The sequence below is a fragment of the Vanessa cardui genome, chromosome 19 (assembly GCF_905220365.1).
Source record: "Vanessa cardui chromosome 19, ilVanCard2.1, whole genome shotgun sequence".
NCBI lineage: Eukaryota > Metazoa > Arthropoda > Insecta > Lepidoptera > Nymphalidae > Vanessa > Vanessa cardui.
Genome location: NC_061141.1, coordinates 6,835,017 through 6,853,392, shown reverse-complemented (window position 1 = coordinate 6,853,392; position 18,376 = coordinate 6,835,017). Strand labels below are relative to the sequence as shown.

General features: G+C 33.8%; 2 protein-coding genes across 4 annotated transcripts in view; one reads left to right on the top strand and one right to left on the bottom strand.

Annotated features, from left to right (window-relative positions):
- The window catches only part of LOC124537900 (protein kinase C and casein kinase II substrate protein 3), a 50,752-nt gene that overhangs the window by 27,247 nt on the left and 5,129 nt on the right, over positions 1 to 18,376 (top strand). For 2 of the 3 annotated variants that reach the window (XM_047114861.1, XM_047114859.1), the window contains exons 3-4: positions 15,417 to 15,649; positions 16,665 to 16,785. In XM_047114861.1, coding sequence (XP_046970817.1) covers positions 15,417 to 15,649; positions 16,665 to 16,785 — 354 coding nt within the window. The remainder of the gene's footprint in view (positions 1 to 15,416; positions 15,650 to 16,664; positions 16,786 to 18,376) is intronic. The other variant, XM_047114860.1, reaches the window with a different exon arrangement.
- Positions 1,586 to 4,567, bottom strand: LOC124537899 (zinc finger BED domain-containing protein 4-like). Its single transcript, XM_047114858.1, has 2 exons — positions 4,438 to 4,567; positions 1,586 to 4,159 (listed from the first exon to the last, which is right to left on the bottom strand). The coding sequence occupies exon 2, from the start codon at positions 4,151 to 4,153 to the stop codon at positions 2,210 to 2,212; it is 1,944 nt and encodes a 647-aa protein (XP_046970814.1). The 5' UTR covers positions 4,154 to 4,159; positions 4,438 to 4,567; the 3' UTR covers positions 1,586 to 2,209.

Genomic DNA, 18,376 nt, shown 5'->3' with positions numbered 1-18,376 from the left:
TTATTTAAATTATTCCAATCGGCAAATCTAATGAGCAAACGGACAGTAAATTAGAATGACCTTCAATGGAAATTAAATATATTTAGATTTTTGATGATTTTAACGAATTAATTGTTGAATTAAACCTTTATTGTTTGTTCACAATTAATGTCCTAAGGCATCGTAATTGTACTGTATATAATAATTGTTATAAAATCATATATAACTTTGTGTTCCTTTTATAAATTTCTAGCGACCCGCCCCGGATTCACACGGGCTTAATACTGATACTAAATATACTACAGAATTTCTTTATTTACGCTATCACATAAGAAACTTCGAAAATTATCACAATTTCTTTACTATATTGCCCATTTATTACATACGAAAACAATCCTCCCGAATCACTTTATTTAAAAAAAACGCATCAAAATCCGTTGTGTAATTTCAAATATCCAAGCATACATAAGGGCAGATAGCGGTCAGCGACTTTGTTTTATATAATGTAATTATTTATTTAAATATAAATCCACCCTTAAGTGTTTATGCAAAGGTGTGGAGTGTGCGATATTATACATTAGCACAAGCTGCACGGCATGGGCGGATCAATACAATGTATATTTTTTTAACAAAAATAATTTGGGTATAACCCACGCAATTAACCGACGGGCAGTTGTATGTGTAAATAATGTTAAAACTAGCGGCTTCATTGAGTATGTACAGTGAGAGTAAGAAAACCTTCGGCAGTTTTCAAATTAATTCCTTTATCAAGTCTTAAAATCTTAGTACCTTTTGAATCTGAACATCAAATCATTGCGACGCAATATGTCATTCTCGATCGGTAAAGCAGATCATCGCTCATACTGAGCACACGAAAATAGTTCTTAAGGTGACGAGCCTTTTCTTACCCCGACTGTACTGTACTGTACATACGTAATAAAGATTATTCGCAAGATCCACGCAGTGAACGGTTATTCAGGAATTCGGTTGGAGCATCGTATCAACCAGATCGGGATGCAATGCGTAACGATTGCAACGTCGCGTGTTGAACATCAATCGCATTCGAAATATTGCGTATGATATTTCGTTCATTAAGCGCCGAGATTCAACGAATGCTTTCGTAAATTAATATTTGCTATACTCGGTCAGCATTGGCTTACGATATTTGTTAATAATTTATGTTTGATAAAATTACTTAAAATTTAAAATTTCTTATGATGAAAAGATTTTATGGATTGTATGAAGCATTCATTGCTATTGTTTTCGCTTTAAAACAAATTTGTTTCAGCATTTTTTAAACGTATTCTATATACACAATAGCGGCCCTCCCCGGCTTCGAACGAGTGTTATACTAATACTAAATTTATACAAAATTTGTTTATTTACGATATCACATTAGAATCATCTAATAGTATAAGTGTTTCTTTACTATATTGTCCATCTATTATATACAGAAACGTTCCTCTAAAATCACTCTATCTATTTAAAATAACTCCATCACAAACCGTTGCGTAATTTGAAAGATCTAAGCATTAGTGTCCGACCGAAACTGGTTTTCCGGCCGAAACCGAAACCGAAACCGAATGTTCGGCCGTGGCTTCAGTTTCGGCCGAAACCGAAACCGAAACCGAAACTCACATGGTCAAGTATAAAATTTCTTAAAATACTGAAATTTGGTGTTTTTTACCATTATTTTGCATTAATTAGGGCATGAAGTGGAAACACAGTATATTAATTCAGTTTTTTGTATTGTAATCATTTATTTAATATAATATTAAAAAATCTTAATAACATTTTTAATACTTTTTCAAAGTAAGTTCTCATAGCAAAATTGTATGTCAGTTGACAATATAAATATAATCAAATAAGTAATTGTTACTGTTTCACTAAATACTAAGTTTTGAGATCTTTCTATTTAATACTTTGGATTGTACTTAGAATAATCATCAGTCTTTTTAGGTACCTCTTATAGGCCTAAAAATAATAATAACTAAAATTAGTTTTACACTCAGTTTCAGTCTCAACAAAAAAATAATCAAAAATCACATATTTTAAGATAAGATAACAAAGATACTTAACTAGATCACAATTAACAGGACAGTTATACTTAGGTATATTTAAAATTAAGTAACTCACTATTAAACTATAGTAAACAGTTAAATTGAAAACAATTAAAAAATCAAATATAAAAACTTCTTAATATAGGGTTGTTTTTTGGATTTTCGTATTATTAATACTCATAATTGAAAAGTCTTATATTGTACGCCATGAAAAGCAGTTTTTCTACATTTTCGCCATGTAAATTATTGCGACGATCCGAGTATATTTGGCCAGCTGCACTGAATAACTGCTCGCTCGGGACGCTGGTAGGTGGAGCTGAAAGATATTTTAAAACAGCACTTCTCAATATAGGATATGGACTGCAGTTCCAATAACTATATATGTCAGCATTACGTTGTAATAATGGCTCCGATAGGTAAGACTGAATCTTTTCTTTTAGAAAGTGTTTTGTGCCTTCTTCAGATTCTGTGGTCTCTGTTTGACTAGACGTATTATCGTGCACATCCCAAAGACTTTCTTTTTCTTGCTGTATGCTGTGAGCTTGCGGGACGCATGTTGAAGTTGAAGCCACAGAATCATTGGCGTTATCATTATCAGTGGTGCGGGATGATTTTTTGTTGCCTTCAGACTCGGTCAAGAAAGATATTAGCTCTGTAACAGCAATGTCTACTTCATTGGAATTGAGGTACTTAGACTTAAACCTTGGATCCAATAGTGTAGCTACCATCAACGAAGGGAGTTTTTTCACTGATGAAAATCTATTGTTCATGGACTCGTATAGTGAATTTTTCATCTTGGTCATCATTTCGTTGTCACTTTCATAGCGAACTTGCAATTTCCGGTTTAATAACGATATCAAAGGTATGACAATCGAAATGCATGCATTATCAAATGATAACTCAAGGGTGGCTTCATAAAAAAATGACAATACGGATGTGAGGTTCTTTGCAATGACCCATTCATTTGATTGAAGAGAATCAATCTTACCATGTTCAACAGAGTATAAGTTTACCGCATTTTTTTGTTCCAAAAGTCGTTGCAGCATCAAATAGGTGCTGTTCCACCTCACATCAATGTCTTGCACCAAAGCATGCTCTGGCAATCCACATTGCTTTTGACAGTCTTTCAATTTCCTGGTTGCTGGCTCACTGTGATGGAAATGGCCGACGATTTTCCTACATTTCTTTAGGAGGTCTTTTATTTCGTTTTCTGAAAATAGCGCTTGTTTTATTACGAGCTGTAGAGTATGTGCGACACATCCTACAGATTCATATTGATCACGCATCGCGCGAACCATATTAGCGGCATTATCACGTAGGACTAGAAAAATCTTGCCTTGCAAACCCCATTCGTTTACCATACTTGTAAATTTTTCTTCGATATATTGACTGGTGTGGTCTTGTTCTAGAACACATGCACCTAAAATCACTTTAAGACGTTTATCATTAACGATGAAATGAGCTGTGAAGCTAAGAAGTGAACATGTTTTACTCGCGTTGGTCCAAATGTCTGTAGTAGCACTTGCCCACTTACTCTGTGCCATTAACTCCTGTACTTTTGATTTGATTCTGTCATATGTTTGGGGCATTAGAGAAGTCCTAAAATATTTTTCAGATTTTAAGCGATATTTGCGAGTTCCTTGAGGGTCCCATAAATTAAGACGGCGGAATGCTTCACCTCCCACCAAACTATAAGGCAACATGTCCACGATAATCAGATCCATTATAGTTTTGTCAATCCTTTTTGTAATTTCATGATCATCAGGCCATAGTGCAACTTTAGGTTTAGAAGTCAAACTTAAGATAGTTGACTGTACAAGAGTTGACTGATCTGCGCTCGATTTTTTCAACGATGCACTCGAGTCTGTTCGTTTCAATTTTGCTTCACTTTTGTAATCATTCAATTCTGAGACACGTTTTTGTACTTGCCTGTATTCATGGTCATGAAATTTTGATAAATGCAACTTCAGTCCATGTGATGTTTGTTTTTTTGCTTCGTGGCTTCCTAATGAATAGCACTTGTTACATATCTTGCAAACAGCTTTTGATGTATCACTGATACTTTTATCAAAGTACTGCCAAATCGGATTTTTTATTTTTTCTCGTTGTGACATTTTACTCTGAAACAATTAAAAATAAAACCGTAACAATAACAATCGGACAATAGGTCATCGGAATGAAAAACAAATCTCGAATAAGATTACCTATAAAATGTAATTTATGAAATTAAACACTTCACATTTTTTATTTACTTACTTACAATTTCTTTTTTACATGTGGCTTCATTTGTTAATAACAACAAAACAGTTATTGACTCAATATTTATTCAATATTTAATTAAATATTATTTAATTAACTATATAAATCATTCAAGTACAGAAACAAAACAAAAACTTACATGTTATCAGTTCCATCAAAACATAACCTCCAAATAATGTTTCCGTCGGACGCACACGCACTGACTAAGTTTTATTGCATTACTACGGAGCTATCCGAACGGCACACGACGATTCCCGAACAGAGCCGACGGCTTACGACACAGCTTTGCCGCGAAAAACGAAGTTATGCGAACGTGCGTGACCTTGCGAGATAAGTTTCGGTTTCGGCAAAAGTTTCGGCCGATTTTGGCCGAAACCGAAACTGCAGCCGAAACTTGATTTTTGGCCGAAACTCGGCCGAAACCGAAACCGAAACCGAAAGTTCGGTCGGACATTACTAAGCATACATAGGGACAGACAGCGGTGAGCGATTTTTTTTATACTATGGAATGATAAATAATCAAATTCGGATGCTATCAGTAGAATATAATGAAATAATTAGAGTGCAAAAAAGGTTACAAGTTTCTTTTTTTTTTTTTTAAATAATAATCTATTCTGCCAAGTGCTAGAGGAATGATGTGAATTGTTCGAAACGTCATGTCTTGAATTTATCAAATACGATTATTTACACACGCAACTGCGATAAGAGCATCAAGACTGACACAATCGTAGCGACATCAGTTATCCGTGACAGCGTGACAGTTCGTCTGATCGTCTGTTTGTTTGTGTTAAAGTACCGTCAGATGTTTTTACGTATAAACGTATGTGATTTTATAACTATGCTAGTTCTGTTTCAATATTTTACTTAGCTTATACAATTTAATATAAATATGTTCATTACTAGTTTATGTTTTGACATTATTGACTATTAGTCCAATTTTCATAAAATTTTGTTAAGTGGTTTGGCTATGAATGAGTTCTTGTACTAGACAGTGATCTAATGTCGCATTTATAATATTAGTATAGATATACGCAGTGTAACTGTTTGTATAGTGTAATAATTATAACTACCATAAATATACTTTGTTATAATATGTATAATTATAATGTTACTCCTTGTTACATCAGCTTTCTGCCAGTTAAACTCCCGTCATAATTTGTCCAGCCGTTCCAGGGGTTTGTCGGAACGAACACAGACAAATTTGTAAAATATGTTATTTTGGTATATGAACAAAAAATTATGATGTTACAAACAGACACTCTTATTTTATTATATATAGATAGATAGTGTAATAGTTGATAGATAAGAATTAAACACAAGACTGATTTCTTATATCGTACTTTTCGGTACACGTTTATTTTATATAAATAATTTCAATTGTAAACGTGATAAAAATAAATCTTAAAATTATGAACGTATTTCGTTTCCATAAATATTCAATTACATAAAATTATATGTTATTAGTAATTAACCTTTCGCTTACATCGATAACAACCAATCAAAAACTTGTTAAATACAAATAAGTAATGTGTAATGTAACGACAATTTAATCGAAAAGCAATTAATATATAATACGAGCTGATAACGCGTAATATCACAGATGTTTCATCGAAGTTGTTTATGTTATGTAAACCGTGTTACAATATCAATGTCATTTGTTTTCTTTTATATGCATTCAGTATATACATATATTTTATTATAATCGATACACGGAAAACATATTAATTTTGTGTGTTTTTTGTATCTACATTATTATATTTGAAAGTTTTTTTTTTATGATGCACATCTTTACGGGGATGTTTTTCCTTATATATAAACATACATAGACATATTTAGATATTGAATTTGTTTCTTAACTGTAACGTGGAGACGTTGGTTTTATGTATACTCAGATAAATACGTAATTATACCATGTTAATAATTATCATAGAAAAATAATAAGTTGGGTGATATGTCAGTTACTTAATAAGTATAGTTGTAGGCAAAAAAAAAACACGTTTTTTTTGTTTTTGTAAAAAACAAACAAACGTATCTGTGAAAGAGTCGTGATGGCCCAGTGGTTAGAACGCGTGCATCTTAACCGATGATTGCGGGTTCAAACCCAGGCAAGCACTGCTGATTTATGTGCTTAATTTGTCTTTATAATTCATCTCGTGCTCAACGATGAAGGAAAACATCGTGAGGAAACCTGCATGTGACAAATTTCATAGAAATTCTGCCACATGTGTATTCCACCAACCCGCATTGGAACCGCGTGGTGGAATATGTTCCAAACCTATTGTATTGTTGTTGTTGTTGTTGTATCTGTAAAACGCAACGTCTAAAAACGCGTTCATAAAACGCCTCGTGTGTAAATGCTAGTGTATACCACGATAAGAGTTGATTGAACTGATATCCGTTTATAAATCTATCGTGTTCTGCTATTTAATAATAATATTTTCTTTTTTTCTAAATTAATATTTTCTTCCAACACCTAAATCATTAGTTTGGATAAGAAACGTGCCGGTGACGCTATTATCAACTTTTGTAAAGTATTTATTATTGACAGTCGACGCTGGAATAACTTGTTCGTTGTCTCCAAACACGTTCGGTTACTCCGGCGTCGCTGATTACCGTCGATTGTTCGTTACTCTATTGTGGATATAAAATCATAAATAGACAGTTCACTATAAACCTGAAAACTGCCCTAATCCTAACATAGTAGATAGCTCTAGTGGTATGAACGGAATATGCAAGATTTACTTCGAGCTAAGGGCTTTGTACAAGCCTGCTTGGGTAGGAATACTTAGAATGGTCGTGTTCCGGTTTGATGGTTGAGTAAGCCAATGTATCTACAAGCATAAGGCACATAACATCTTAACTCTCCAAGTTGGCGGAGTATTGGCGATATAAGGAATGATTTGTATTGTCATTATTATGGAGCGAACACTAATTAAATTATATGTTACAAAAACGTACTAATAGCATAAGGTTTTGCAACGGTTTTTTTGCACACTAATCTAAATTTCTTTCAAAGGGAGAGAGGGCGCTTAGCCCATAATGGGACATATGTATGCAGGCTCTTACTTTATATTAGTATTTACTTACAAAAATATTTAATGTACTCCTAATTTATTATCTTGTATAAAAACTCTGACTATTCGCCAATAGGTTTATTCAATTAGAGCATGTTTATTTATAAAATGAAACTAACAGTTTTGTTGTAACAAGATTTTTCCTTTGTACTCGAGCGCTCTCAAAAGTCGTAAAGTTTTCTACAGCTTCTTTCATAAAAGATACCCTATTACGTTCCATTCATACTTTTATTTTTTTATATTCAACTCTTTCTTACTTATAATACGCTGTCCGTTACAACGTTTGGAACTGTGATATTATTTTATATTTTATTTTAACTCAAGCTACTTTCTTATATTTGAACGTAACGTGTGCCGAAGCAACACAACAGAGAAAATAGTAAATATATAATGTATCATTGAAACGTCAATGAATCAAAGTTCGCCGAATTTGGTCAGTGGCGTTCAATCTTTATACCCAGCTAGTATTGCAGGAAATTTGCAGAAGTATGCACAGGTCACGTATGGTCACGACGGGTGAATTTTCATAATCTAACTCGAAAGCAATTCCACATAAAGGTGAGAGGTCAAGCTTCGCCTGGTTTTACGTGGTCTCCATCCTTACAAGGCTCGGGAATTTAATTCACTGTCCCGATCAAAGTCCTGAATCCGAAATTATAATCATAGACAATTTTTTTTATCGACATAAAGTAATAAATTCCTTTTAAAATAATCATTAGTTTCAATAGCTAATTCCATTTTGCTATAGTAAAATAAATAAGTTGATATCTGTTCTCGTGTATATGCTTTCTGTATTATATTAAAAAATAAATAAAAACGTTAAAAATTTATAGTGAAAACTACTCTCTGCGATCGTTGTTAATCACTTGTCCAGGAATATGTGGTCTATCGGTATTAAAGGCTTTTACGTGAAATTAAACCTATCGAACATATTATGACGTATATGACCATTTATAAATCTATGAATAAGATTAATTTTTTTACGAAAATGTAAACCATTATTAATTATAACCATTATTTGTAAGTGTGTGTTACATTGTCTAACAAAATTACACCTTGTAATAAGCTCTTCGTTTTCAATTTACCGCAGACATCGCTTCATCTATGCGCAGGGATTAATTATTTGTTAACTACATGTACATGTTACAATGATTTGTAAATAAGAATGTACGAACCATGTAAATGTATAAACACCCATTAATTAAACGTTGAGAAACGTCGTTACAGAAATATGTATCTACTTATGTAATCGGTACATGTTCTCCTTACCGAATTTTCGTAAGTGGCAATGCGAACAATTTCAAAGATATTAGTGCACAAACAACTGTACTGACCACCGGACCAGCATAAATCGTTTCATCCTATTTCCCGAGTTACAGAAGTATAATAATTTGCCAAGATCAATCTGCTATTGAGAAATTGAAATCAATCGCACAACTTATTAGCCCGACTTGAAATCTGCTGCCAACTTTATGCCACTAAAACGACGTTACAGATAATTTCATAAATCGTCATACAAAACCAAATAGTACTTCACTATAAAGCGATACGGTGCATTTATCACGTTTTGGTATAAAACAAAATATTCTTATAACAGGTTCAAATATTCAGTATATAAGTTCAAAACTTTTAGATCAATTTTCATATAGTTGACCGCTTCGCACGCGACCACAGACATGCGGAACGTTTCTCGTGTTACGTTTACGTAACTAACCGGGGCGAGGCAGGTATACGGCGAGCCGTTGACGGGCAACATGTATCCGAAGTAAAATTATCCTGATACAATATTTGGTAATTTATGCTGATCGAAAATGTTTTAGGAAAGTTATTTGACTGGATTTTTGTTTAAGGATATCAGAGAGATTAAATTGGAATTATAATAAGTGAAAACAGGTTTTCAGTTATGATTCTCGTGTCATGGTCGTAACTGCACTGTCAGGTCCCCCCTTACAGTGGATTAATTAATTCGGCTATTATATATATTTAGCTTAGTAAACGGTTCAAACAAATTATATAAAAAATATACGTCTAATAAAAAAACAATGTTTTTCTTTATTTAATTGTTATTAATTTCATTTTAATCGAAGAAAACTAAACACAACGAAAAAACAAAGACATACTCAAAAATATTTGTCTTTTAGTTCATTTCATACTTCTTAAAATCTTTACAGTAATATAGTAAAGTCTCGCAAAGATTCCATGAAGAATAGTTTGCTTCTCGGAGCTAACGTAGTAACATTTCGCATCACCGACGCACTCATTAAGTTTTGCGAGGTCGTGCCGTTGCCTGCGAAGACGTGCCTTATCTAGCTCCAATGAGCAAGGGCTTCGCTCGACTCAAGATTGTGAAAATGTTTAGATATTTCTTAACAAAAGGGAAAATTATAGTACAGGTGCTTCGCTAGCCTTTATTGTAACATTCGATCCTAGTTACTTCTTCCTATAGTGCTTTGCAAAACTTGACAATTCGTAGTGTTTAACTACTAGTATAAATAGTTCTGTGTTCGCACCTGCTCGTCTAACAATGACGAAATAGACATAACTAAAAAAAATATATTTTATAATAACAATAATTTGTTTATATGCATATGTTAAATCACACATATCGTAATGGTAAAAGTATTGAGTTTTATTAATACGTCAGAATGTCTTCGAATTAATTATTAAGTCTTAACACATAAGGAAAAGTGATAAAATATTACATTGAAGCTAGTGTAATTGTCTTTTATATGACCATAGTGACAAAAAATCTGTTATAGGAATTTTACTTCACCAATTAGTATGGAAGTGTGAATCGGATCTTGCGAAATAGATTTGTACCAGTTCTACCCAACCTATAACCTATAGAAGAATTATAAAATTGGCATTGTTGACAATACAATTTTCTTACCCTCTCATAAGAAAATGATTTTTTTAAACTTTATGAGCTAAAGATTACCTGAATATTTAGAATATAAGGAATGCTTAAATTGACAGATTTGTTTTAATATATTGTTTGTTTTAATACATATATTTTTATCGTCCTTATTTAAGGATTATGAGTATTTAGAAATAAAGACGAAGGATGTTTTTTTGTTTTTGTTATTAATAAGAATGTGTTATATTATGCATTCTTGTGTGACAGTCGTGAGTTTTGTTTTTTTATGGTATAGGTTGGAGGACGAGCATATGGGCCGCCTGATGGTTAGTGTGGTCGTTAGTGGTCACCATCGCCCATAGACAATGAAGCTGTAAGAAATATTAACTATTCCATAAATCGTCAATGTGCCACCAACCTTGGGAACTAAGATGTTATGTACCTTGTGCCTGTAGTTACACTGGCTCACTCACCCTTCAAACCGGAACACAACAATACTGCGTACTGTTATTTGGCGGAAGAATAACTGATGAGTGGGTGGTACCAACCCAGATGGCCTTGCACAAAGCCTTATCACCAAGTAAAATGTTAAAATTATATGCAATTTAAAGGTACTTTTCCATTGAAACTGTTGTCAATTTCCCTTTTGTAATTATTCGGTTTAAAAACGACTAGTATGAAAAAACACGCGGAACAAATCCATTACTGCATTGTACGAATAATGACTAATAGTAAATTGTTAGCACAGCTATTTGTGTATAATAATGAAACGATTATATTAAACAATTAACAGATGTCGGAAGCGTTACGTTCTTACAAAATTCGAATTTTCAGAATATTGTTTATATAAATTGATTCATCATGTTAGTAGGTATTTTATTAGTATTTAATACGCAAATTATCAGTTTTCGTCAAAAATATTATATGTAATGAAATAAATATGTTTTCTTAACGATACGTTATTGAATAAACGAGAAAATATTAATCCATAATAGTTTTTTTTTTGTATATTACTTAATTTACGTAATCGTATAGTTTTAATCAACGTAAAAACCACAGTATTTATTTCTATTATAAACCTGTTTACAAGTGCCCTTGCCACATGAACTGTAGCCAGATTAATAAAACTAATCGCTTTATATAATTTATACAACGAGTGTATGAATATAGGTAAATAATTCACGTGCAGTGTTATGGATGCAGATTTGTGTGGTGCATTTGACCTACAAACGTCAGGACGGGAAATGAAACGTCAACCGTAGACAGAGGCGTCGCGGCTTCGTCGCCGGTAACCGCATACAATTAACAATTGCGAATGAAATGTAACGGTTGCGTTGGAACGTTTACATGTTTCTGTGTCTGTTATAGCTCAGAAACATTGTATCAGTTTGTTTGATAAAAGGAGTGTTGTTAACTTGATTATATCGGCGTTAGAGTGAGAAGATAAAAACTAAGTGAAAATCAATCATCCCTTTATCTTCAGATATTTTAAAATATGCAGTGGAAGTATTCGTTGTGGCATATATAGTGTTTAGTTGTTTTGTTTGCGGACCAAGAACCTCTAAGCTCTGAGGGTTGTATAGTTTTTTTTGGAATCTTCTTGAATGTCAGCCGATGATATATATATATGTCAAGTCACGTGATTATACTAAGGTACATGAAATCTACATAGGCACAGTAAAACTAAAGTACATATAACATAAGAATGTAGCATTTAAGGTATTACGTAGTTGCATGTCAGAGAGCCCCTGTCAGATCGCGTCTCCCAATATCAGCCCACAGCCCCGACGAAGCCTCTGCCGTGCCCTTGACTATACCTTGACATGAACTTTTGAACAATTATAACTCAGCGGCGGGCTATCTATATTTGACGACCATACTAAAAATCCTTGTTTTTATGATATAAACGGCTACATTCATATACTAATATATATAGATACTGCATTCATAACCAATATTATAATATATATACTTTACATATTATACAATTATGATAATCAGAAATAAAATTTAATACTTGGCTGTATAATTTGCGATTCTCGACTTAAAAAAAACGTTTTTGTTTGTTATTGACGAAAAAATATTTAAGAAACTAAACGTATCACAGTATTGTCTACTGGAACACTACTTATCTTAAAATATGTGGCAGTGTTCATCAGATTGTTCGCTATTAAGTCATGCAGTTAGGTGATTGAATCAAAATCTTACGTGATCTGGGTTCCCCTCCGCTTACGAGCTCACAACTTCACTTTATTGATTTTCGGTTTCGTGTAAACAGGTAAAACATTGTGCAGACAATATTGCGTTGCATTTATCAAATCATGTATTATATTATCAGCAAATCTTCTGGCTCTAAAATTTAGAGTTTACTATTTTTGTTCAAGTTTTACTTTTTAAATTTATCTATATAGGTATGATTTTGAAAAAGGGTACATTTCTAAAGAAAATATTCTTAATATCTTATTAGAGCTGAGCCTAAGTCACCCCTAGGTACTTGTAGCAAATTCGATTCTCATCAATTTTGCTTCATACCAAATTTCATTAAATTTAGTTTAGCGTTTTAGTAGGCATATAGCCAGACAGAGTTACTTTCACATTTATAATATTAGATTAAAATAATAAAAAAATAACTATAAAAATCCTCTATATTGGAGAGATAACGAGTCTAGTCTGCTGCAGATCGTAAATGATCCGCCGAGCAAAGGCTTCTTTGATATATGAGCTTAGTTTTCCAAGTTCAACGTGGATTAAATATCATATTGTATTTCTCTTCTTAATTTAAATTTATTATATAAAATAGATCGCTAATATGAAGCTGTCTACATCTCTAAATAATATAGCGATGCGTTTAATGCGATATGACTACAAGGCGTAAAAACCTTTGGTTCATAGTAAGAAACGATCCCAAGAAATGCAGACTAAGCCTGCCTGTTTACGGAGCGGTGGCCCTCGGGGCCCTGGAGCGCGTCTCGGCTGACTCGGCGGCGCATGAATGACGCTTGACAACAATCTCGACTTGAGTGTTGACGTCACTCCGTCTAACGTCTCCTGAGCTTTTTGTTTTCTATCTCTTAGCTGTTTTACTCATACGCGTTCAAGACAAACTACACTTATATAAATATTTTAACATACGTATCTTCATAAACTTTATAAAAAACGCTCGCTTCGGGTTTCGATGACGAAGTTCTTGCAACCGATTTCAATGGGTTGGTTTATGAACTTGTTTTAGCTTGTTGATTTTTCTCTGTCAAAGAATTCTTCGTGTTAGTTCGCAGTTAGGAAATTGTCAGTCAGTTCTAGACGATCAGAGGAAGAGAATCGTCTAATCTCCCTCCGGTCGTAAGTGGCTAGTATCCCAGACGACATAACTATAAAAAATAGAGAGTACACCTGTGGACATAGCAAATCTTTGGATTGTTATAACAACTGATATACATTTTCTGTAGCAAGAATCTACAGCTTGACGATCTACTTTAGATATTCGGACTAGTGCCATAGACAATTTACACAGATATAGTAACAAAATAAACATTTTATTTAAAGGGTTTTTACAGATTTTAAAAAATATATTAGCTAGTTTAATAAACTTTTTGTGATTATTCCAAAATATGTTTATAGAGTTACGAAACTCTTATGAGATCGTTCTTATGTTGTCTGCCCGTATGTCGCAGTCTATTTTATTTAAAAAAAAAAAACCTTCATCGAGTAATAGTTTTAATTTTCTGTTTTCACTCGCAACAGCGATATATACTGGTAAGGTCGTTTGTTTACATCTGTAGAGCTATACATTGCACTTTCTGAGCTGCTAGTTTGATATGACGATACAGACACACATATACAATATAAAAATATGGTAAAGTATATAAGGTATATATAACCTTGCACATATAAGTATTATTTCGAAAAAAACGTCCTTTTACTAATACTAATCAATCAATTATGTATTTAAAAAATATAAGAGTAAAAGAGGCAACCGTTAACAATCGGAGTATGAACTCCGCTCTACATAAATCATGCAAATTTTCAATACATATGATTACTGCCAATTAAAATGTTTTCTGATGAAAAATATACAATGTGCATACAAGTGTCATACAATATACGTCTCTAGAGGTAATTTGTTAGCACGTGTGCCTGTCGCTAATTGTATAGCTACATAATAAAGTAGTGCTAGTCGTTTGTTAATGTTGAGATTTTATGAGTTTTTCAGTAGTTATGTATTGATTGATTTTCATTTATAATAAGAGTATATACTATAATCCGTTTAAGTATAATAGTTACTTTATACTGACTACCTTTGCACTGATTTTAAAGTTGGTAGCGTAATGTTCAATCTAAAATTCAGATATTGATGTACTTGTGACTCGAATCGGAATTTGCAAACAATAGATCTGGGCTTCATGTGATATAATAAGCGACCTTTGTATTCTATATATGCGAAGAACCGCATCAAATCAAATATTCGGACGTATTTTGCTTGTCAGCTCATTGAGTTCATTGATTCCAAGTAGTCCATAATATTGGTATGTAAATTTATACCAAATATGGAATAGTAGTTGTCGCTCGCGGCTTCGCTCAAATTTTAGACGGTTGGTTTCATTTGTTAGGCAAAGAAGTAGCCTATGTCCTTTGGATTTCAAGTGTGCTTCATACCAAATTGCATCATTGATTTGGTAGTAAAGAAACGACAGACATATAAAGTTACTTTTACACGTATAATATTACTATTGGTTAAAATAAAAGCCGGTATAATAACTTTGAATGTATGTATAAGTATAATAGTGCCCATGTGCCAGAACTAGGTTTAAGTAAAGTAAGTTACTTTTTTCCGCAGTATCGTCGTTTCAGCTTTCAACTTCACTTAGTTTTTATAGTCGTTTGGTTAAATTTTGTATGATATAAAACGTAGTGCTAGATTTCCCAGGAGTTTAAAAATTCATTTCGTTTCGTACAAGCTAAATACTCTTAGGGAGCTTTCAACGTATCATTTTATAAATCACTTTGCATTACCTACGAAAAATATTTAAAAATAAAGCATTTATAGGAAATAACATATAATATAAATGAATATGTACATTATCGAGATTAAATCGGAAATAAATCTGTTACAAAAATAAATAAATTGATTTTAATATAAAATGTAAATAATTTTAACATACCATCGTAATCGTGATTTAAAACCTTTTGATTCAGGTAAAGAAAATGGCAGAACGAGTGGCCAAATGTCGAGATGATGTTTCGAAGAATCGCGATAAATACCAAGCGGCACTGGCGGAGATCACGGCGTACAACCCGCGCTACATAGAGGACATGACGACAGTCTTCGACCGCTGCCAGCAGATGGAGGCGCAGCGGCTCACCTTCTTCAAGGACGTGCTCTTCAGCTTCCACAAGTGCTTGGACATTAGCAAGGAACCGACGTGAGTCGATTTACTCATATCTGATACACAAATGTGATACTGACTTATCCATACTAAGAACTCGTACACTTCTCTTTAAGATTGATATTTTTTATTTTAAAGGGTAAACCGGTAAAGTAAGTGACAGTCTGCTAGACTAAGATCTCCTCCACTCTTGAAAACATTTATTCTTTGACGGGTTATACGGGTACTAGTATGGCAATCCATACTGCTCATAAAATATAAATCAACAGGTGCTTGAACCTTGAATCTCCGATTCACGTTATCTTACCACTGGGTAAACTTGTTTCCTAATTTCGTAACAATACAGAATTTAAAATTTGCCGCTTAATTATGCTACTAGATTTATATCTAGGAACAATGGAACCGTTTTATTAAAACGCAAACATCATTCAAGTAATCCGTAAATAATCGTCAGTAAGCCCATGAGAGTCGGGCTAACAAACGCTATTTGCGCTGTAACGTGGCGCAGACTGTGCAAATAAAGTAGTATTATATTTACAAACGTAAAGAATGTACAGCGAAACTTGAAATATTAAGGGCTTAGGTGTCTGACGTATGCATGATAAAACATCTCTTTGATAATTTCTCTTCGCGCCTTTTCTGTTATTACTCCTTTCGAGTTTTACTTCTATGTGTTAATTCAATCAATCAAGTTTCTTCGCTTTGTCTATCATACAAGAGTTGGTGACTAATTGATTCGTTAACTTAACTAAAGTCGTATTACCTACTCATGTTTCTGTTTTCGCGGAAATAGCTATTGATTGTATTTATTTGTCGTATCGATTTTGGTTTTTAAACGCATTTACTAAAATTTAATTATGACAAAGATGTCATGACGACCAAGAGGTCGACTTATGAAGTTACTCGTACTACTCGAGAATGTGTCTTAAGTTTCCATCATGAAACTCCAAATATAATCCTACAGTGTTAAGAAGCTATATTTGGTACGTGTTGGGTGTTACATTGTGTCAAAATCGTATTAATTTAAGAGTTATCAATAATGATGTTACAGATTACCACAAATATACGAAGAATTCCACCACACAATAAACAACGCGGACCACCAGAAGGACCTGAAATGGTGGGCCAATAATCACGGAGTTAACATGGCTATGGCGTGGCCGCAGTTCGAGGTAAATTCCATACACCACCAGCCTGCCTCCCGCCATCCCGGCCCCCTACTGACACAGCAATGCATAACTATATATGCGATTATACCGTTATGTATGCAATGATTAACTGAATGCTTTCGATCTACTTTAGATAGGTTAGACGTGTCTAGATCCTTAGAGCATGCAAATTAAGATTATTTTATCTCTGTCTCTTCTAATTGGTTTAAGTGTTTAGATCGCGGTCGGAACTGCCTGCTTATAAATCGAACGAAATTCTAACATTGGATCCAGTAGACGCTTCAGCGACCTTCGAATTTTCTTGAGTCGACGCTAATTTCAATATTGACAGTGCCATGTTTGATGTGGCGCCGGCGATTGCGGAACGTTAAGTGCCAAACTCAACAATGGACTTAACTTGGAATATTTATATGCAGATTTCAGTCACGATTACAAAGGAACAAACAATTATTATATTTATTTGTTATATATAAAATTTATATTTGCAATCTTGCAATCGTGCTTAATTGGCGTCAATATTTTGTCTCAAAATTTTAATTTATTATTTAAAGTGTGTAAATAGTATTTTGCTAGCTAGTTATTTTTCGCTTGTTCGTAAAGAATTGTGGATATCAAAGTGTAGCCAGGATTGACAGCGGTCGCTGTAAATTGGTAATAAATTCTTAATCTGGTCCCCGAGACATTATATTGTCCTCCCTTTATTAAGTTTTCTAGATACAGCGGCGTTGTGGAGCAAAGTATTTAATCTAGAAACAAAATAATTAATTTCATAAAGGTCTAATTTAATACCCTCATGTAAGTTTTTTTTCACCAAAACCTCGCATAAAATTGCCCAATAAATTGATAATTTAAAAAAATATATTTTTTCTAATCTGTTTGTAAATTACTTTGTAATAAATCATATGCATAAAGTTAGCCACCATGTTAACATTAAAAGGACGAACCGCCGGAGACCACCGAACCACGTTACAAATACCTACCCGCCGCCGCTACAGCGGTGTTAGCGCGCGTGACCACCCGACCACGATCCATACCCATCAGAGCCCTGTGGTCACGAGCTCAGAGGAGATTCCGCCGTGCCCTTCCGACCATCTGCTTCGGAGATGAGAGGGAAAGCAGAGTGGCGCCGTCGGACACGACTAGCGTGTACAACGACGGCCGTTGTTATAATGTCGCGTTCATGGTACGCCACGGTGTTGGGACGGTTAGCAGAGCTGATGGTTGCGAGAAAAATAAAGACTCAATTGGTACTTAAGGGCACCCACACGATATCACTAGAAGCAACCAATTCTAAACTTCCTAGTTAATCATTATAGACGATCGAAACATATTCCAACAACATTGGTTAAGAGTTCACTCGAAAGACAAAATTTATATTCATATAAAACACCCATACATCGAATTATCTGCTCTGACAATCGCCTAATATATTTGATTATTCAATGCACAAAAATCGAACATGTACCAGATATCACCGTTTGTTGGTCATTAGTTCCACAAACATTGGCCAAGGAAATCCCTGCACAGAACACTGGCTTGGGCAAGTTTTGATACCATGATGCGTAATAGTTTGTGGAGTTCATTTGCAAAGGAT